Source organism: Mycetomoellerius zeteki, unplaced genomic scaffold (assembly GCF_001594055.1).
Source record: "Mycetomoellerius zeteki isolate Tzet28-1 unplaced genomic scaffold, Tzet1.0 scaffold81, whole genome shotgun sequence".
NCBI classification, from domain to species: domain Eukaryota; kingdom Metazoa; phylum Arthropoda; class Insecta; order Hymenoptera; family Formicidae; genus Mycetomoellerius; species Mycetomoellerius zeteki.
Window position 1 is genome coordinate 324,512 of NW_017257841.1, and position 23,031 is coordinate 347,542.

Here is a 23,031-nt window from a genome sequence, read left to right on the forward strand (position 1 = left end):
GTTCACTGTTCACGAGACATGGAACTTACAAATATTTTCGTGTACATGCTCGTGAAATGTAATACAAAACTCTTCACTGAAGCATTTTGGACTTATCTGTTTGTGTGAGGCAAAGCACTTTCTTAGAAGAAAGTTTTTGTATTTGAAGTGTTGCAGGAAGTGTAAAAAGAGTTTGAAGAATGACTAAGAGTGATCGACATCACAACTGTAAAAAGAGATAAATTAGACGGTCACAGTGAGCGTATTAAAAAAAAAAGCGGCCCTATGGTCTGCCTTTATTTTTCAACATGTCAAAAAAAAAAAAAAGAATAAAAAGAACTTCCGATAATGAACAGAAGAATTATATTACATAATTATATATTATATTTTAATAACATAATTGTTAAAAAAAGGTGATGTGCTATGGCTTAGTTTCTCTTTTTTACGCAATAATAGACGGTAAAATCTACGTATATTCTCGTAGATAAAATCAATTGCGAGTGGTAAGTTCTGGTCTAAAATTCACACTTCATACAGTACAGTTGGAACTGAGAACTCGTAAACTGCAGTGAGGAAATGGGAGGGAAAAGGAAAATGTTCACACAACTATAATAAATAGCGGAGACACTGGTGCCTTCTCTACTTTTACATACTTAAGTCTATTCCGAGAGAGAGTTTCAGTTTTTCTACGTGTACTGTACTGGCACAACTGTTTCCATTCTCTGTATTCTGTAAAACGCACTGCACTATTCACTTAGATTCAGATCGATTCCACATACAGCGCTCCATCGACCTTTTTGATTAAATTACTTCCCTTCCGAGAATTTCTCCCTCAGACTTTTAATCTTGTGGACGAAGTACGTCTCGAGGGATTCGGCGCATTTGAAAAATGGTGATTCCTTCGGGTTATAATATCGACAATTATCGAATATCTTTGTCATGTCACCGATGAACTCGCTGAGTTTCTTATAGGACCGATCATTTATCCTCAATTCAATAGTTTGCAAGTCTAAAATAAAAATACATTAGATATATATATATATATGTGTGTGTAAACAATATATATAAACGTCATTTAAAAGAAAATATATTATGCTTTCATATCAAAATGATTTAGCTAAGGAGATAAATAGATTACTGAAGTGATATATAAGTTATGATACTCACCCATTGGTTCTTTTATTACTTTGTAATAATCTGGTGCTTCGTTAGGGTCTACTGGTTCCATAAACGGCCATGCACTTTTATGAGCCTAAAACAAATAAATTGCACATTCTGAATCGTGTATCTGAATGTTAATCCTCTTTTGCATTAAGATTTTTAATTTGGGCCGGGCAAAATGTTTTATTATTTCAATATATCCAACAGAATATATATTTAGGTTTTTCATCTCTTATTTATTTTATTTTAATGAATAAAAAAAGTAATCATAAGTAATAAAGAAACTTATACCTGTATTTGTTTAATTAATTTCTTCAACAGATCAAGATCTTTTGCGTTAAGGTTCTTCATATTAGCGAAGTTGACCGAAGAATTACGCTGGCAATTTGGACAAACGTATTCGTCAATGTTGTCGGCCTCTGATTGAAGAATACCGACACATCGACCGTGGAACCAATCTTGGCATTTGTCACAACATATGTAAAATCTTAAAAAAAGATAGACGTTATTTTAAATGTACTAACTATACACGGTGTAACAGCCATACCAGGCTAATTTCTTGAAAAATATACATTTTCTTGAAAAAGTTTGTTTTAGACTAAAAATATTAAGGCATGCATAAATATATATGTATATATATATACACACACATATATAAAGAATTAATTGCTCTAATTATATAGAATAAAAAGAAATGTTAATTTTTTCTAAGTATATTATTTTAATTATTAAGTAAATTATATTATCATTGTTATCTGTTGGGATCAAATATGGTTCCACAAAGGTCGAGCATCATAGTTAATTTTCTCTTTCTTTTTACTAGATATTTCTATTATTAACGTAAATTTTTAGCAATGTAATGCACTTACTGAGATTCGTCGTAAGGCTGTTTACACAGGCAATACAATTCTTGTGTATCTCTCGCATGTCTGCATTCTGTACAAACAAATTCTGACAGAGATTTGCTCATTTCTTCCGTTATACCCACGCAGTCACCATGGAACCAATTATTGCATAAGTCACATCCCACATAAAATCTTTAAAGAAAGAGAATTATTTGTATAATTTTCAATATATTTATCAATATATTTATGATTGATATTAAAATCTTAAATCTCTTTTTAAATTTGAATATAACGGAATTAATTAAAAAGATATTTTATTGATACTATAATTCTCTACTTTACAAGTGTTGACCATGAGATTCAGATCAGGAATATCGCATAAATGAAATTAACATTTTGCAACATTATACTTTGTGATTAAAATTATACAATTTTAAAACACAACGAAGAACAAATATACATTGATAAAAATTCAATCAGGCTTATATGATCTTATGCTCTTACTTGGTCTCATCATAAGGAGTTCTGCATAAACAGTACAGTTTCTCTTTCTTGATGCGAGTTGTGGTTGTCGAACCACCAGGAGGCGTCGTACTGTTACCTTGGTTCTTATGCTTTTTCGGTCTGCTACTACCACTCCGATTGGACGGGCTAACCTGTTGAGCCACTTGAGCATTTGCTTTTCGCTTCGCACTGCCAACCTTTACTTCATCCTGCTTGTGTCTCTCTGCTTTCGTTCTTGTAGCGAGCTCTGCCGACAAGTCCTTCTGCAAGAATTTTTATTCAAGTTTTACGAAAATCCTGATAATATTATAATCTTCAAGGATTAATTCACAATCTTATCTCTAATTTAAATAAAATTGTGTTTCTGTGTACACATATTTGTTATAAAATGTTATTTCTTTTGTATTTTTTTAAATATTTAAGATTAGGTTCTTGATTCAAAATAATTTAATAATGAAGTATCTTTTCTTATTTTTAAACCATTTAGTGTTCATATTATTAAGCGAATCCCGACATTTCAATATTGCATGATTCGATTTGCAACATCCCACAAATAATGTTTCGCTAAAAGATGTTGCAAAATAAAATTACAAATTTTATTGAACAATGCTACAATTCAAATCACAAATAAACTAAACAAATGTATGATTTACAACAAACTGAATAAATATTGCAGCCCATATGAGGCAAAATATGATTGGTTTGAAGTTTAATTCGATAATGTATGGAACTGCGCGTATCATAGACCTCATTTAGATCATCATTATATTACAAAGTTTAAGGAGGTTGTAAGGGCGCGCGCGCGCGCGCGCGCGCGCGCGTGTGTGTGTGTGTGTGTGTGTGTGTGTGTGAAACATATTAATATTTACGCTTTAAACAAACTACATACATGTGAAAATTATGTTCATAACATTCTGTTTTTATTGAGCAACACATTTTTATAGATTATTTATTTTATTTATTATTAGTTTTATTATTATAAACAAACATTTTTATTAAAAACAAAAATTTTAAAAATAAAAATCTGAATTTTTTAATATAAATATTCTAAGTACTAAAAATGACTTATGCAAAGTTTCATTGAGATTCACCAATTAGTTTATAACAAATAAATATTTTGTTTATTTACTGAACAACTAATGTCTGCATCTCAATGCAATTTCACATAAATATTCTTGAAGTCATAAAGTACTTATTTTAAAAAATTGAGATTTTTATCATTATTTTATAATACATTTCCATATATTTTTGTTAGAGTACAAATTCAAAAAAACATTACTTTTCATTCAAATAACTTTTAATCCAGATGATGAATTGCTTCTAAGTTTTTTTGTATTACTTTTAAATGCAATTTAGAATAATCTGTAATTTTTTCAAGTAATTCTTAACATATTTTGTTTGCATCTACCTTACAACCTCCTTTAAATATAACTTATTACTTGTTTATTAATAATTGTAATTACCATTACCTGTATATCGATTTGAAGTTCTTTCTCGAGTAATGCTCTCTTTTTAAGAATATCTTTTTTAAGAAGTTCCTTATGCCGGAACAATAAAACCTGCATTCGGGAAAACACTTGCTGTTTTCTTCGTTGCTCTTGACTGTCTTTCAATTTTGCGGATCGGTTTTTAGGTGACGACTCGTTATCTAATGCCTCCGATAATTTCGGCATTCTAGAAGTAATTTTAATATTATTTAAAAATATATGGCAGTTTTTAAGGCTACTTTCTTTTTAGGGCACACAGTCAACATTCTTTGTTTTTATTATTGAATGTGAGAAAGATGGAACGACGTTTGTGTCTCCTAAAAGAAAAACAGTCTAAGTACCGCATAAAATAAGATACAAATATCATTGCATTAAAATAAGCTACTTATATAAATACACTTATAATATAATTATAATACAAATTATTTATTATTGTTTTGTTGTATTTATTATTTGTTATTTATATAAATATCTTATTTATTATTTATTACTATATATGAGATACGTTTATTTGTTTATATTGTATATATAAGATACATAGTTTATTTTAACGGTTTTCATTTCAATTAAAAGAGAATATAATTATGTTCGAAGTTATTCCAATGATAAAAAATTTGATTATCTCTATTGTTCCAAACAGTCCATCTACATATAATTTATTATACACAAAATACAATTTTTTCAAAAATTGAGGTCAATTTTTTCAAAAATTGAGATCAATTTTTTCAAAAAATGTCTGATTCTTTAATGTGACGTATGTATACTTGTAAGCTACTTTCAATCCAGTACCCTAGTTTTGTAATTCTTAATAACAGCCGTGTTCTAATATATACTGACAGTACTAAAAATCTATTTTTAGTGCACGTTACGTTTATTATACATTTTTACCACAGATTTCAGTACTATCAGTGTATATCAAAACACGGCCAGTATCAATAATCAATATCATTGGCTGCATTTAGCAGAAAAAGCAGCTTTGGAACTGTTGTAAAATTCTTGAATATAATCAGTTTATACATTTTAGATCCAGTGAGGAACTAAGGACAAGATCAATCATATTAAAGAATTTTACAATAGTTGAAAAACTGTTTTTTCTGTTGAACGCAGCCATAAAAAAAGCCATGAAAAAAGCTGCGCTGCTGTAACGTAACAATATTAAACTATCGTTAAGGCTGTCATTTCATTTATGCGTTTTTATCGTACAATTTTTCAAGCCTTTTGATTGGCTATAGAATAGAGAGATCCGAGGATCTCTCTGTCCTGCACAGGTGCACACATTTGTCTTACGCACAAATGAAATAGCATCTTAAGAGTTACAGAATCGAGGTACTGACTTTCAAGATCCAACTGTTTCTCCAAATTTTGACATACGAGAGCAAATCAATAAGTACCCGTTAGTAATGAAGACGCAAGATTTTCACAAAACTTTTTTTTATTTTTCAACATAATCCCCTTTTAGGAGAATACACTTTTCCCAACGTTTCTGCCATTTTTTTAACCTCTCGGAAAAATACGATTTGTCGAACTCTGCAAAATAGGCCTCTGTTTCGACAATGACCTCCTCATTCGACGTGAATCTTTTTCCACCGAGCCATTTTTTCAAGTTTGGAAACAAGAAGAAGTCGCAGGGGGCCAAATCCGGAGAGTACGGTGGATGCAGCAGCAATTCGTACCGCAATTTGACCAATTTGGCTGTGGCGACTGCGGAGGAGTGAGCCGGTGCATTGTCCTGATGGACAACACTTTTTTTTCGCCAAATGGGGGCGTTTTTTCTTCAATTCAACATCGAATCGACCCAATAAGTCAGCATAGTACTGCCCCATGATAGTTTTGCTTTTCCCCATGTAGTCAATGAAGATTATGCCTTGCGCATTCCAAAAAACAGTGGCTATCACTTTTCCGGCTGATGGGACCATCTTGGCCTTCTTCGGAGCACGTTCGCCGGGTGAAATCCACTGTTTTGACGCAAAAACTCCTTCGGATTGCGCTTGAACAGCTCCAAACATTACTTTGAAATTGATAGCCGCATTCGCTTGTTGTCCACCGTGAGCAATCGCGGCACCCATCGGACCGACAGCTTTTTCATTCCTAAATTATCATGCAAAATATTGAATGCCGTTCCGTACGACACGCCTATGGCCTCTGCTACTTCACGCACTTTCGTTCGGCGATCAGCGAGAATCATGTCGTGGACTTTTTCAACGATTTTCTCAGTAACCATGTCTGCCGGGCGGCCTGGGCGCTCCTCATCAAAAACAGACGAACGACCACGTTTGAATTCGTTGAACCAATATCTGACGGTTGTTATAGATGGTGAAGGGTTCCCATAGATGGCATCCAACAACTTTTTTATTTCTTCGCACGTTTTTCCATCCAAAAATAAAAAGCGAATCACGGATCGATATTGTTCTTTTTCCATTGTATCGGAAAACATCACTCTCACTACGAATTGCTGTCAAATCAAGACTATTGCATGAATCACTTTGAAATTTTGTATGGCGTTATTCGAAAGATGGTAGTACACGATGGTAATGCTAACTTGCATCAGCAACGTCACCTGTCTTCAAACACAGGTATTTATTGATTTGCCCTCGTATATATGTGATTCAAATTCGACATCGAAGCCTAGTATCAAACGGGATTAAATACAAAAATAAAATTTTATTTAATCTTTCTGTATTTCCAAATGAATATATACAAAAATTTAACAAAGTTAAAAAAAAATGTGGAATATTCTAATAAGGTATATTGGTATATAAATATACCAATAAGAATCTTATTTTTAGACCATACCATGTCAGAAACACAATTAATAATAGAAATTCAACAGCCTATACCGGTCGAAGCTAGATCTTTAATGCTTTAAATAATTCTCGATGTGAATTATATATATACTATATATGAGCCGTTTATTTTGAAAGTGACCTAAGTCCATTTATTTTTAAATTGAGATATTTAAGAGTTTGCGTTTCAATAAAATTAAAAATATACGTATAGGATACCAACATGTCACACTGCTTAAGTGTATCTAAGAGAGTTAAATTTACAATTCCTATTAAAATAATAGCAATTATTAAGTGAATAATATGTGTTTTCTTATTACAAATGGAGTTAAGCCACTTTCAAAATTAACAACTAGATTTGTTATAAAATTTGAAAGAGCCCAAGTCCATTCGACAATTTAAAATGCTTCAAATTGAAAAAACAATACTCAATTTATTTTATATTATTTCTTTACAACACTTCAAAAACACAATTTATGCAATTCAGGAAATCTTCTAACTATATAAATTACATAACAATTTACTGCTCATCTACATTTTGTGTATGCGGGAGGGATTTGAAGAAGTCATGGTGCTCCGGTAGTATATATCGTAGTAAGTCCATCATGTCCTTATTTCGCTGTTGAAATTTGTCTTATATTTTTATAAAGTGGTGTCAATACAATATTTTCGAATTTTCTTGGTCTACCCCGACGTGGTAATAAATCCAGGATTTTAAACTCTGCATTCTCATCCATTGATATCTTATAGAAAATTTTATATGGTTCATTTCTCAAAAAACGCATCCAGCATATTTTTAACCAATTTATTGTTTCTCCGTTAGAATTCTTTACCCTTTTAAAAACTGCGTCCTCCAAAAATCTTGTTGATATGAAATCCTCTTGTTTCATTTCATTTAGAATAAAGTTATTACCTTTCCGGCACTTTTTGATAACATTATAATAATCTTGGGGGACAAACAGTAAATTATTTTTCTTTAATGACATTTCTACGACGCCAAAATCTCTATCATTCGGTAAAAATGAATGTCCTAATACTAAAAATTTGTGGTCTATGATTTCCACATTATAATAGATTGGACTTAGGCCACTTTCAAAGTAATGTTTTTAATTATTGAAATAATTGCGAAAATTTATGTGTCAGAAATTATCGTATACTCTGAATATACTTAACCGCAAAATGTTGTTTATGACAGCTAACTTCAAGTTGTACACGCTAGTACAGTCAACAACAAAAAATTGACAAATGGACTTAGGCCACTTTCAAAATAAACGGCTCATATGTACTTGCATATATAACGTATTTATAGTCCTTCAAACTGCGCGCCGAATTGCTTTTCCGGACTTATAAACTTATTTATTTACAGTTTTTCAGCACATTAACATCTTGCTAATATGATGTCTGATTGTGCATCAAAAATTATTTAAGAATTGCTTGTCAATTTAATTTAATTCGTGATATTATTCGAATAGTTTAATTGCGTTTATAAGTCCAGAAAACCAATTCGGCGCGCAGTTTGAAGGACTACAAATATGTTATATATGCAAGTACATATGTAGTATATATATAATTCACATTGAATTATTTAAAGCATTAAGGATCTAGCTTCAACCGGTATAGGCTGTTGAATTTCTATTAGTAAATATACCAGTTAATGGAAGTTAGTGGACATGACTATTGGACAAAATGACAAAAATTTTAAATATTAAGCTTTTAATAGTATTCTAAATAAATACATTTATAAAAATTTAATAAGATGAATTTATTCAAAGTCGAATTTATTTAAAATCATTAAAGTTTTAATATTTAAAAGTTTTAAGAATACATAAAGTCTATTTGAGCCAGCATAGGATATACGAGTGCAAACTTCCATTTATCTAAAAGATATATTTATTTAAAAAATGTATTTAAATAAATGTAAAATGATACCTAAGTTTGGGAATTTATTATGGGTGAATAAATAATTTTATTTAAAAATAACTTAGAAGACTTTACATATATTGAAGAGTAAAAAATATTTTTTTAATTTTTTATGCATAAAATGGCAGCGTACTGGTCTTCTTGCGAAATCGCCTTTTCTTTAAAAACAAACACTTTTAAGTTAATTTAAATAAAGTTATTTATTTACCCACAATACATTCCTAAACTTAGGTATCAGTTTAGGGTCTCAGGAATGGTGTAGCCCTTATACACTTGCATGTAGATGTAAATTGGCTTTTATGTTCCTTTATCGAATTTATTTTGACTTTGTTCGGATAGCCAATAAATTGTTTATAATTGCTTTATATTTTAAGTGAAATTCTTTTTTCCTCAATTTTTTAAATATAATTTATATACACATTTTGATAATATTTCCTGATTATTTTACATTATATTCCTGATCATTGTACAATTATAAAAATTATAAAAATAAAAAATCAGCAAAAGTAAATTTATAAATGTAAGCAACTACAATTAATATATAGTTGCTGCGTTTTAAAAATTAAAGCAAAAGCCAATAGACTCTTACAAAATTAATAGCGAAGCATAAATACAGTAACACAACTTCGCTTATTTACGAAGTGGAAAGAAGAAAAGGATATAAATGAAGGATATAAATGAAAACAAAGAAGAAAAGAATTATTACACTTCCACGTGGGACATACAGATACGGTGTTACTTATGTAATAAGGAATTTTCAGGAGCAATTTTTGTGCAACCAGAAGCAACCGCGAGCCTTATCTTCGTCTTCTGATCCTGAAGACAAAGATAGCCTTAGCCGCGGTCGCTTCTGGTTGGATAACGAAAATACGCCTCAGGATTGACCAACTTATCTCGAACTGAAATTACATCTCATTTTTGCATCTCAGATATTTGCAATTTCCAGTGTATCTCCAATAATCATTTTAAGAAAAACATTAAATCATCATTAAAAAAAAATCGTTGTGCTACTGCATTGTTAATAATTATGTTAATGGCTGTTTGATCATGCTATACTGAAGCCTCGTAACAGCGCGTGGTTCGCTTTGAATAATGTAATAATGATGTAGTCTCCACTGTATTTCTAAATCATGAAATTCCTACTAGCCCCTATTGGAGGGGTCGCAGTTACCACCATCCTCATTTACGCTACTATTGCATTCAAATATTTGCAATTTCCAGTGTATCTCCAATAATCATTTTAAGAAAAACATCATTAAATCATCATCATTAAAAAAATCGTGCTACTGCATTGTTAATAGCTATGTTAATAGCTGTGTGGAAGCGATTTTGTGCGCTATTTCGAAGTTCCACTGTATTTGATCTTATGTGATCACTGTATTTGATTGTACTTTACTCTTACTTTTGGGCCGTTTCGCGATTTTCTTGCTTCATAGCTGGCCTTTTCCTGGGTGTCTCCACCCAGTCTTTGTCATCTTTGTCTTCAACCCCGCTGGACGATGATTGCGCGTTTGTCGGTGTTGTCGCTACTGCTGTTGCTGGAATGTTCGACGACGGTGCCGGTCGTTTGCGCGAAGGCGGACGCGGTGTTGTCGCAGGTGAATTATGAGTTTGATTGCTAGTTACTGAATTTTCTACGCCACCCTTCATTTGCTTTTCCTGATAACGTTGCAGTTGCAACAATTTCTCTTCTATCTCTGGATTGAGATTCTCTTGTTTCAAAGCATTTTTAATCGCTACATCAAAAATAAATAAGAGCATTTAAAGCAAGAAAATATTTAAGAAATGTTTCTCGAAGAAGTTCCATAAAAAAATTGTTTATATAAAAAACATGCTTTTATAAAGAAAATTTTGACATAAAAAAACATCTTCGAAAAATTTTGTATAAAAACACAATTTATACATGTGTTCCATTTTTTGCATACTAACTTTGTTGAATGTAATCTGGAGTTAGTATAAATTTATTCGGAGATGAATCGCTTCCTTCTTTCACGGATTGGGATGATGGTTGTTGTCCATTAGCTATATTCGCCTTTTGTGTGTCATCATCTGTCACATTTGCCACGCGTCCTACTTGCTGAACGACTACTTTCGGTTTTTCTGTCGATTTTGGTGTTGTCGCTTGCGGAGTTTCTGGAATGGTTTCGATAGCGCTTTGCGGCTCTAATAAAAGATATGTATAATAAATAATGTAAAATATTAGTAATTATTTTGTCGGGATTGTATAAGAACATTTACTTTCAAGAATATCATTATTATCATTGCATATTTTCTGAACAATAACAAAAAATTAAAAAGTATACATACCATTGGTAGATGATGAGGAAATTATAGATTGTTGCTGTTTTGGAGTTGAAGATACAGGAGTATTTGCAGCTGATGAAGCCTGCGAAGTCGTTGATTGCTGTTGCTGATTGTTGTTGGATGATTGGGCTGGTTGAACAGCCAAGTAAATCTTCGTCGGTCCTAAAACGCCTTGCTTGCCAGTTGCTGCGTGTGCTGAAATCGATTTAAAATTTATAATTCAATACAATGTTGACCAGATGTTTTATGCAAGAATGACTGTAGCCAATTATTTTATACCAACATTTTAAACAAAATTTTATTTATAATGTACAAAAAATAAGAAAAAAATGATAAAAGTAATAAACACAATTATTATAAATAAAATCATGAAAATTTCATCAATTTTAAGCTTTAACTTCATATGACGACTTATAAACTGATTATAAATACAATTAATCCAATCAATCAATAACATTCAGGCAATAAAAAACGAGCTGATACGTCTCCAGTCAATAATGTGTTAATACCATGCAGAAATTTATCAATAAATTAGATTTTTAACCTTCTAGGGATGGCATCTTGTCATAAAAAAAATTTACTGCATTTGCTAAAAAAAAGCTCACAAGCGAAAATTATCGATATCTATGCTATCGATATATATATCGATATATATATATATATATATCTCTCTCGATCAAGGTAGTGATGTATAGCCTTTTTGGGTTGCATTCAAAAACACTACCCGAATGCTTTTAAGTGTATCACTTTATCTTTGTTGTTCACCGAATATTAAACAAGGATAAAATAATACTCGGAGACATTCGAGCATTGTCTTCCAACGCACCCCTGGCAGATAGAATCACTATATTTCAATGTTCAACTACATATATTTCCATCTTTAGTTCTTAAGTCTACTAATTTGTACAGATCTCTCAAATTTACCTCGAATTTATCTTGAATTTAATTTTAAAATGAATGTTGCAAATTTGCAACACTTGTCCATGAAGTTTTAAAGATCCTTAAAAAACCAACCTTTCAGAAGTTGTTGTTTAACTTGTTGTTGCACCATATTTAATTGTTGTGGCGTGAAATCCGAGCCTGTTAAACCTTGCAGCACAATTCGTGGACCTTCGGCTGTGCTGATAACTTGCGCTGTCACACATTTGATAACTGTGCCGGGCGGCTGCCCTACCAGTAAAGAAGCCTCAAGACTCCCTGGAATCGGAGTCGTGGCGGAACTCTGAGTTGTTGTCACTGACATCGTGGATGTTGCGGTAGTCGTCGTCGGGCTCGTATTTGTAGTTGTAGATGATTGTGCAACTGTCGAAGTTGGCGTGGTTTGCAAAGCTAAAAGTATAAATTCATTCTCAGTATATAAAATTTTCGATATATAAAAGAGATCTTACTAAGTGCACTTTTTTGAAATGCAAGTTCTTCGGTGAGTTTTCAGTTAATTTTTTTCTTTAAAAAAGTGCAGATGATTAATTAGAATAATACTAACCTTGTTGTTTATTCGTGGTGACAGTACCTTTCATGATAAATCCGCCATTAGGCGAGTTCACATGCACAATCTGATTGGATGCGTTACGTATCACAACTTGATTACCGATCGTAGTCAAGTGAGCCTTGCCTGACGCCAATTGTTGGACCAAGTTTGCGTTCGTGGCGACCATTATAGGATTGCCACTTATTACTTGTCCACCAGAAGATATTACCTACAATATTTTTATTTTATATTAGCATAAATACTATAAAAATTATGTGTGTATATATTTTTGTAATTAATTTTAGGATTCTAAGTCTTTAAAACTCTGCATTTTTGTTTTTTCTATATATTTCTCTCAATTATATAAATTTAGTATTTTGCTAAATTTTCAACAATTTTTGTTAGAACCATATACATTCAAGAATAATTTCATGATTTGATTCAAATTAATTGAAAGAGTCATCACCTGCGCGGTTTGTCCTGTGTTAGTGACTACGATAGCATTCTTCGTTCCTTGAGCTGTTGAGACGGGTGCCAGAGTCATGGTCGCAGATTTTACTCGTTGAACAGTTTGTACACAATAGTTTGACTGAGGCGTTTGCGCTTGTTGCGGTGAGCTCGCTGTTGTCTTTGCATTCGGACTGGTTTTAATCACAGATGTACTCTCAGTCGCCGCCACTTTAGTGCTAACGGCGGTCACAGTCTTTGTCTAAAATATATCAATTACAATAAATCAAAATTGTCGCATAAACATTCACACTTGTAGGCTCGTATTGACCGTGATGTAATTTGTTATAGTGTCCTATAAACAAACTTATTATTATTTCCTTTATTTTTAGATCCTATATTGGTTTTTACTATTATCGATTAATTACATACTTCTTTTTATACATCACTCTTCCACGATCAGAACATTGTTTTCAAAAGATGTGTTTTTGAATAAATTACTTGTGAAGTAGTTGTAGATGTTGTCGAATTCGTTTGAGCGCTTTGTGCAATTGTGGTGCCCACAGTTTGGCTTACATTCACCACGTGCAGCTTTCCATCCGGCATCTGAACCAACTGCTGGCCAGGCAACAAACCACGCACTTGCAACTTCCCGTCTGGTCCTCTAAGAATTTGCACTCTCTGTGGCACAGGTGAGACATTAGTGCCTAAAAGAATACGATTAAGATAATTGAGAAAAAACCCTTCCAGAAAAAAAAATTTATATTTTGCATTTTAATATTTCGGAAGCAAGAAAAAGATTTTCATTGTTATAATTAATATTATTTTAAATTTAAATAACAAATAGATTTACTTGTTGGCGTCATCCTTATCACGGATTGCTGGCTTAACCCTGAAGTTGGCGGTGTTTTCGGTAAAATACTAGTAGGACCGGATACAACCTTAGTAGTTCCATCAGCAGCTAAAATAAAGCAATAGGGTAATTCATACAAAAACAATTTCAAATAATCTCTTTGCTCAAATGTAAGAACAAATGGCTTACATTTTGTCATATAAATTCGCCGTGTACCAATGAACGTTTTGTTTTGTGTAGGAGTCGTTAGAAGAGAAGTCAACTGCGACTTGTTACTGTTCGGGTTCGCCGGAATCGGGACTTTTGTAACTAATTTAACGGTGCCATCTAAAAGTAATGTAATCTCTTCTAATATAATTCCAGTTTATCTTAATTTCAACGAACAAAAACAAATATCGTTTTATGTACATTTATCCTTCTTCTTACAGATTTATCATATACTATATATATATATATAGTTTAATCAGCTTACCGGAGGAGGAATTGGTTGTAACTTTAACAATGTGGGAGGTAGCAGGCGACGCCGAGTTTCCGGATTGATTTTTAACAGTCATCTCATGCAAAGCACGCTTTTGTTGATGAGCCGCCCGTTGCATGCGTAACTGCTGTTCCATCTTTTCCTTAATCTCCTCTGGTGTCGCTTTGCCACTCACAAGCTGATCGCCAGTTAGACCAGCTGTGCCACTGGTGGTGGTAACAGTGGTGACGGTTTTATTTCCACTACTGACGATTACTGACTGCGGTGCGCCTGAGCGACTCCTAGTAATAATCTGCGCATTAGCCTTCTCTAACCTGGAGACAGGACAGACACACCAAGCGGAGGGTTAGTTCCCAATGGAAGAAAGCAAGCGGTTAAAGGTTGAAGGTTCAGCGGTTAGATCCATACTAGGATAGATCATTGGCATGAATTACAAAAGAGTAAATAGAGACGTTTCACACGATATCGTAATTTGTTCGAAACGAGAGAGATACATATGGAATATGCGTTTTAATGTTCCAAGATTTGTGACAAATTTAGAAAAATATTTGTACAAGAAAATTATACAGAAAACATAAACAATACATTAAACACAAAAAACTTGTCAAAAATAAACTTCTATAATTTCCAAATTTAATACAATTTAACGAACTCTTTTAAGTATAATGTACAAATTCAGATTATTACACGTCAAAATTATATTCCAATAAAAATATTTTGATTTTTATACTAATTGTAAGAATAGTATAAAAATCATTAACGTGTAACATTCCTTAATTAAAACTTGAGTAAGCTCGATGAAAACGATCAGTGGCACAGCAATTGTAAAGATAAAAAGAATATTTCAGAGAGAATTTTACAAACAACATTAGAAATATGAAATAACATGCAATATTTCATTAAAAGACATTTTACATCAATCATTCTTGATCTTTACCTATCACCATATTGTTTGATCTCCCATAATTCCAATTTGTCTTCATCGACCCATTCCTCAGAAACTTGTGGTTTGGTGCTTTGTGGAGATTCGGGACGCTTTCTTTTTCTCAGACCACTCCTTATAGATGTTACCTCTGCAAAAGTATTGCACATAATGTGTGAATATCACTTAAAAAAAAGTTATGTTACTACTTTTTCGTGACATATACAACAATAATAAACTGTCAATTAAATAAGTTTCACATAATTGAGACTTTAATACAGTTATCGACTATACACACCTCTGACTTGCTTTGGAAGTTCGAGCGGTATAACGACTTTCCTACGTAGATACTGAGCCCTGTCGAGGAACTGCCCGACATGTCGATGCTTCAATATCTCCAGTGACATAATCTCTGTGTCGGTGGTAATCTGATTCTTACCGTCGGTGGACAACGGCTTGGCTGCCATGTCGTCCCATCTGAGACAAGCCCAGAGTACTCTCAGCTGAATCGCAGCAGCGGCTAGTGACTTTAAACCAACCGTTCTATACAACCAGCAAGTCTTAAATAAGGGTCTTGGACAAGGATATGGCCACACTGACATATTTGCCTTGGCTTGATGATGGAATCCTTGCACGGGTGTTTTACCACCGACGCGGGATAATTTCCTCAATTCGTGCCGAGGAAGTACTAGTATACTGCGTTGTTTGTTCTTCGTGCAGAAAGTTGAGCAGAGTGGATATTTGACTGGTGTGCGTTTTTTCTTACGATCGGCCGTCGTGTTTACCACTTTCTTCAGGTATAGCTTACCCTCTGTTGATGTTGCCGTATATATTCGCTCGGTTCCGTCAGCATGTAATTCTTTGACAAATGTACTTCGCTGTACTGTTCTTCCTCTACGGTTCACGATTATCACTGTTTTTGCACCGTTCTTATTTGTTGTTGTAGTCGTAGTTTCCGACGAGACGGTCGTCAAATTACGATTAACGGCGGAATGCTCCTGCGTTACGCCGTCCGTATTTTTCACCGTCTGCTGAGTTGTCGTAATCGTTGTGGTGGTAACGACGTTACTTGTTGTGACGGTAGTCACGTTAGAATTCTTCATATGCTCATTTTCGAGCTTCATCTTCTTTGGAGAAGAAACGTCATTCTTTGTGTTCGTCGTTACTGCTTCGTCGTTGCAGTTAGTTGCCACCGCAGATTCCAAATCCCGTTTGATCGTGCCTTTTGATTCATCGGGAGGAATTTCTGTTTTTGCGGAAGTCACTGTAGCCTGTGGCGAGGGTAATGAAGAGGATTGATTGTTGTTCAGAGCGTTTGCCCTGCGTAGTAGAACGATCAGATCGCGCTTCAGTCGCGCCTTTCGCATGCACAAAGGGGAATAACAGGTGTCGATGGTATTCGGAGTGATGATCTGCGTGGTACTAACTTGCACGGCATTATTTTTGGCGTTATTCATGTTACAATAGCGCGAGTAACAGCCACCGTTCTTGTAGAGTTTCAAGGCAGTCGAATATTGCAAGCGCACTTGCTGAATGCGCTTGGTAATTGTCGCCAGCATTTCTTTCGAAGCCGGAGAGACAGTTGATACTGCCGTTTTATTAATTTGTTGCTGTTGCTTACCGGCAGGAGTCGACAAAGGACCTTGCAAAGGACCGTCTCCGCCAGCGCCAACGGTACCATCTATATCATTTTCTTCGTGATTTTCCATATCGACCTCCAAAGAATCACCATCTCCGCCTTTTTGATTTGGTGTCTGATTTGCTTCTTTTACCTTTGCCTGCAAAAATATCGAAAAAATAGTGAAGATATTTTAAAATAATGATACAGAAATTATAACATTAATATTTTTTACACCATTAGAATGATATAGATTATCTCCAGATTTGTGAATTATATAAATTATTTTATAAACATACTCACAGATTGCAATAATTTTCTTTCTTCCAAAACCTTCAAATGTGTTCTGCGCGCTAGGAAATCATCGATTTTCGTCTTTTTCGCAACTTTTGGATAATGCAATCTTCCAGAAGTGGTTAGTGCCTTGTTGATGTTGATCTCTTCGAATTCAGTAATTGGAGTAAAAACTTTTTCGATTTTCATGCCAGCTAAAACTGGAAAGAGATTTTCTATTTAGTGTTGCTTAATAATAAAATGCAAGTCCATTTTAGAAAGTCTTTAAATTGTACTAAATGATATTAATTAATTTGTTGAAAAATATTTTTATTATATTAAATTCAAATTCATTAAACTTGCTACATACTTGATAAATTCATCTTTGTTTCTTGTTTGACCGATTGAGATTCCAGTTTCACCGGGGAAGAATCAACACCGTTCGTCTTGTTGTCAGTTGTAGGCTCCTTTTTTATATTTTCCATATTACATTCCTGTTTTATCGTATCATTTTCCACTCCTTCCTCTTTGATTTCTTGTTTCACAATACCATTCTCTATCTTACTCGGACAATACTCTTTGATGAGGAATTCATAAGTGGGTGGGTCGAGCGCAAGAATTTTCAGGCCACTCTGATCCTTAATCTGTACCATAATTTTTTGTGGACCGGCTCGTAAACCCGTCTTTGTCATGTCCGAGACTCGATGACGGCGTCTGGACGACACCCAGAGCCAACCACCCTGGCCGTGCACCCGGTATTCTTCGCCCTTCTGCTTCCATACCTGATGCTTCAGGCCGAGTGTATACTTGACGAAATTAAAGAGCCGATTACGCTCCTCCTCGTCCTCTTTCTCTTTCTTTTCCTTTTTGTCCTGACGCTTTTTCTCCTCGCGTTCGAGCGCGGTCACCCGTTGCAATTTCACATGGCCGAGTTGATCATGCCACACACTCGCAAATACGACAGATTTAATACATGCCTGCAAAACAATGAGAGTGCGCGCGAAGTCTCGTGGATTCACGCACGATCCCACCGCTGTAGTCCATGGTTTGCGTAGTAGTGGCCAATTGATGTGCATAAACGACGCCTGAATATTGCTTTCGAGCTGTAGGATCGTTTGACGTAAGGTACTGACTAACAGAGCACGAGTACCCGTCAAACTACCCACCCACTTGAACTCCGATGCCTGCGTAAGCGAGAATTTGTGCGACAAGTGACGTTTCTTATCGCGCTCCTCGTTTCTCTGAGTCTTATTTAGCGCGATAGGATTGGTGCTGTACTGATTGACATACGACTTAAAGTTATTGTCCATGCCCAATTTGAATAAGTGTGTGCCAGATGCGATTTGATGTGCCTTTTGTCGCGTTACCCTGATATTTCCATCGCTTTCGGAATCTTTTAGACCTTTGTCTAGTTTCTCTTGTTCTTCCTTCGACAACGGTGCCATGCTTCGTCTTTTTATATCGTCCATGTTAAAGGTTCGCGGTTGCAACGAACCAGTCTTCGATCTCGTCACGATCGTATGCTTCTTGCCTGAAAGAAAAGATTATTGTAAATATGTATGAATAAAATGAATCAAAGTTTATAAAAAAATTAAATTGTTCTATAAAAGCCTAATCTATTCTAAAGAGTTTTCTAAATATAGAGAAACCAATTTATCAACAAAATTTACAACAATATTACAAAATTGTATTATAAAACTTACCATCTTTTCCTATTTTTTCCTCTCCTTCTAGAGTGTCCTCGTCAATGTCTTCAGATGATGACGTAGAGGTGCTAGTTTTTGTAGTTTTGTCCGTATTCGTCGTGTTTGACGCTTCGGCGTCGACCTCAACAGTTTCGCCGACCACTTCAGGTACTTGTGTAGCTGGAGTCGACTCGTCACCAGAGATTTTTGTTTCACCCTGTTCCGTCATTACAGTAGTACGTTCATCAAGAGCATCTGTACCCTCGTGCATCTTGCGTATCATTTCCTCTGCTTCCTGCCTTTGTTTTTCCTTTCTCTCTTCCTCTTCTTTCTCCTGTTTCTCTTGTCGTTCTTTTTGCATCTTTTGTACAAGATCTAAAGAAAATATTTCAATTAATTATTTTTAAAAATATCGTTTAATAGATATAAAATTTGATATTCAATGTTAATTAAAAGAAATTTAAAAAATAATGTTAATTAAGGAAAATTGATCTTACTGTTTTCTGTTTCTAGATATGATTTCTTGTTTCCTTTAAACTGATTAGTAATAGTCTCTGTAAGCTCCATTTGACGGACTATTTCTTCTTTGTAATCTGATAATTCACGATAAAGCGCTACTTCCATTTCATTTTGATCTAATGCAAGCATTAGTTCCTCTAATTGTAAAGATGTACTATAATACCATACCTCACCATCTTCGCTCTCACTAGAAAAAAAATCATAAACATTTAAAATTATATGTGTACGCATATAAAAATAGAAGCATATCTTTTGCTTGTCTTCTGTATATTCAGATTTATAATTTCAAATTGAAAACATCTCGTAAACTTTTATAAATATTTCTTTTGCAAGATACAGAGATACAATTTAAAATATTTTAAATATAAATACAATAAAATAATTGAAATTTTACAAAATCTTAATTAGACATGCAGGTATATTAAAATGTATCTTACACAAAAACTCTTCTTGCAAGAAACCAATATTTTCTGCCATGTCGGTCGAATCCTAAATGCTCTTGTCTACATAACGATCCGTTCTTTTCAACGTCAGGAATACAATCCGCGACACCGATCACTTTATGAGCTTTACATGTACTACATTGCCAATCCTCAGTAGGAACATCGACCAGAGGTGGTTCTACACATTCTAAATGAAATACAGCTGGACAAGTCTCACAACACAACAGATCTCCTAGTCGATGGCATACTCTGCAGTGATCATCATAATGCATAGTTCCTGAAAAATGCATAGATCTTGTCCATTCCATATTCTTTCTCTCGATAAATCTCAAGTTTTCTTTGTCATTACAATATTTTACAAAAATAGAAGGAATTAACCTAAACAATTAATTAACTTCAAAATATTAATAATTTTGCAAACAAAAAATATATTTTAAATCATAAAATGTTTACATGAAAAAATTGTTACAAAGTGTAAAACCACACAAAAATAATATTTGTGTAACAAATATATTCTTAAAATATATAATTCGAAATAATTTATATAAAACGAACTTTTTTACAAAATTTGGAGATCATGTAATTTAGAAATTAAAATAAACTAAAAAAAATAGCTTAATTTAAAAAAATAGAGAGATTCGTCTGCAAATAATAATTTATCAATTGTAAAAGTATTCAAATAATGTCAAGCTTAATAAATCATATCTTAATAGATATGTATTTTAAATATAAAGCATCAACTTTGTTTAATTTCGCATCTTTTTTGATTAAAAATATCTGTTATTATACAAGTAACTGATACATCAGCATGGACACGGTAAATTTTTTCCTTGCTGACTTTGGATATAATCATGCTATTCTAAATATGTATATATAAAAAGTTACAGAATATAAATGTTATGTATATGTAAAATGTATTTTATTATACCTTCATGCAATAAATCCTCTCTCACGGGATTTGTTATTAAGAATTGATCTGTTAAAAATTGTAGGACCTTGATTCTATCCTCGATGGCAGTAAAAGGATATTCAGTAGTGGTTAATGTCTGTAAAATGTTTTGATCAAAACCCTTATCGCTCTCCACATATGAACGTAGCACCTCTGGCCATGTCATGGAGTCCACAAAGTACAAGCTAACGTTCACCGAATCCTTTTGATCCAGTGGACCAAAATGCGTCTGTTGTGAGTCTTCCTCTCGCAACAGTGCCTTGATCAGCATAATGTGAATCTCTGCCAGCAAGTTAGTTTGATCTTCGCACATAAGAGCGGCGCAAAAGTCCTCGAATCTAAAGGAAGAGAGACGTACCAGGGTACGAAAGTGCCTGAGTACTTCGTAGATGGAGAGCGATGGCATGACCAGTTCTTTAGGGACCAACAGATCATCCGAGGACTTGGGTAACACTAACGGTGGCAGTTCTCTGTTCTGCAGCCACAATGGCTCTGGACTAGGCGGCCGTTGTTGGGCGAGCAAAGTTTTTCTGGGTGTGCCACTAGTAGTACTGTAACTGGATAGTGAAAAATCGCTATCACTCGAGGGATCGGGTTCCTCTATGCTCTCAGAAGAGTCTATATCGCTTGGCAACGGGTCTTCCTCTGGTTCGCTCTTCTCGCTGGATTCATCGCCGAAATCGGAGCCATAGTGGTATTCAGAGTCGTGATAGTCCACATTGGGGTTGTAACCACGACGCTGATAGGCACCACCTGTGGATCCGGCATGACCACCCTTGCGGGAGTGTCGGTCACGACCACTGCGTGACTTACGCTGATTCCTTGTGTTGCGCTTGCTGCTCTCCTCACTCTCGACCGATGGCGATGTTGGACGCGATGCCGTCGGCGTGCTCGGCTGTGAGCTCGGCGTCTCGGCGCCACCACCGAGGACACCGGCTGTTCTGTTCTGTAGATACTTGGGCTTCTTCATCAGGTGATACTGGAACTTCTTTGGTCGTTCCATTACCACGGACTTGGGCGGGCGCCCCCGCCTCTTCGAGCCTCTGCCCGTCATTATTGTCGTGCGTCGCCGTGGTACTTTCGATGATCGTCGTCGTCGTCGTCGTCCTCACCGGCACCGGTGCCGTCAACCTCGCTTTCGGAACACGATTCCACGCGGGGGGGATTACACGCTGGGAGCCTACCTGTCTGTTCTGCCTCTTACCGCACACCTCGCTCACCGCCTCTTTTCGTTTCTCTCCTCTCCTCTCTTCTCCTGATCGTGCCTCCTCACTCAGCACGTGGCGCGCGTGCTCGCACGCTTGTAAACAAACACAAGTGACAACATCGCCGCGGAAAGGAGCTGGTTCCATCCATGATGTCCGATGCACTCTGATCTTTGCGCCATTTCTCGCGGCCGACGGTCGGTTCTGCGCGATCACGTGACCAAACACAATCGCCGCGACGCGATGCCTCTGCGGCATGCACGTCACCGCACGTCACTCTCGTTCGCGTGCCGTTCCTCGTTCGGCACGCCGTGCGTAACGTTGAAAAAAAGCACTCGCCAAATTCGAGATAGCGAGATCGGCGACGCGAATTACGCCAGAAGGGGGTCTCTAGCTGCGCCGCTGGTAGCGGTGGTGGTGGTGGTAATGTCGGTGGCGGCAGCGGGCGAATGGAGTCGTCGTCGTCGTCGTCGTTGAATGGCGGAGCGGCACGAGAGAGCGGCGCTGCGATTGGCTCATCGCCCTGCCGCCATGTCGGCCGTTTGGCGACCAGCTACGATGGAAAAGACGACCGAGCGACCGTTGTCGTACGTACCGTTCGATCACGATGCCTTTACGATCCCTCGGGATGTCCTCGATTATCCGGATGACGAACGTCGTGGGTCGCGCCACGTCGGATCACACAAATTTCCTCGATTCAGCCGAGACGCCCGCGAGCTCCAATCGCTTCCACCGTATCTTCCCGTCCGCTGGCCCCTGTCAGATCGACGTACGAGATAGGTGGCGGCACAAGCGCGTTCGAAAGAAAAAAAACGTAATTCTAACCGCAATCTCGCGAGCACGGAGCAACGCGGACTCGCGTAGGATGCACGATGAGAGAATTGTCGATGATAGACGAACGATGCTGATTGCAACAAAATAGGCGACACAATCCGTTTCTTCGTACGTTCTAGTCGTGATATTTCTTGGCGTACACGAGTCCAGGATGGCCACAGATACGCGATCGTGCGAGAATTCGTTGATAGAGGACACTACCGATGACGCGACACCGCCATTTTGTATACGTTCCTCGATCGATAACCTCTCGCGGTCTCGCGGTCGCGTTTCAGTAAAACTGCGTTCTCGTGGGTCGTACGATGTCGATCTCGATGACGCGAAATTGCGAGGCTTTTTGTTCCTTTTCTTTCA

At 35.6% G+C, this 23,031-nt stretch overlaps 1 protein-coding gene across 4 annotated transcripts; it reads right to left on the reverse strand.

Moving 5' to 3' along the window:
- Nucleotides 1-398: 398 nt before the first annotated feature.
- E(bx) (nucleosome-remodeling factor subunit NURF301 E(bx)) lies at nt 399-22,119 on the reverse strand. Of its 4 annotated transcripts, none has more exons than XM_018459223.1 (24): nt 20,618-22,119; nt 19,684-19,966; nt 19,225-19,433; nt 18,746-19,102; nt 17,413-18,573; nt 17,073-17,263; nt 15,450-16,929; nt 15,167-15,302; nt 14,224-14,510; nt 13,941-14,078; nt 13,752-13,859; nt 13,400-13,605; nt 12,918-13,160; nt 12,467-12,680; nt 11,998-12,312; nt 10,987-11,178; nt 10,609-10,842; nt 10,082-10,415; nt 3,959-4,163; nt 2,490-2,752; nt 2,010-2,177; nt 1,432-1,627; nt 1,147-1,231; nt 399-988 (listed from the first exon to the last, which is right to left on the reverse strand). In XM_018459223.1, the coding sequence occupies exons 1-24, from the start codon at nt 21,690-21,692 to the stop codon at nt 786-788; spliced, it is 8,283 nt and encodes a 2,760-aa protein (XP_018314725.1). In that variant the 5' UTR covers nt 21,693-22,119; the 3' UTR covers nt 399-785. The 4 variants fall into 4 exon arrangements, with proteins under 4 accessions (XP_018314725.1, XP_018314726.1, XP_018314724.1 ...); XM_018459224.1 differs by having other exon boundaries at nt 13,475-13,605; nt 14,224-14,543; XM_018459222.1 differs by having other exon boundaries at nt 10,609-10,812; nt 14,224-14,543.
- Nucleotides 22,120-23,031: the final 912 nt, after the last annotated feature.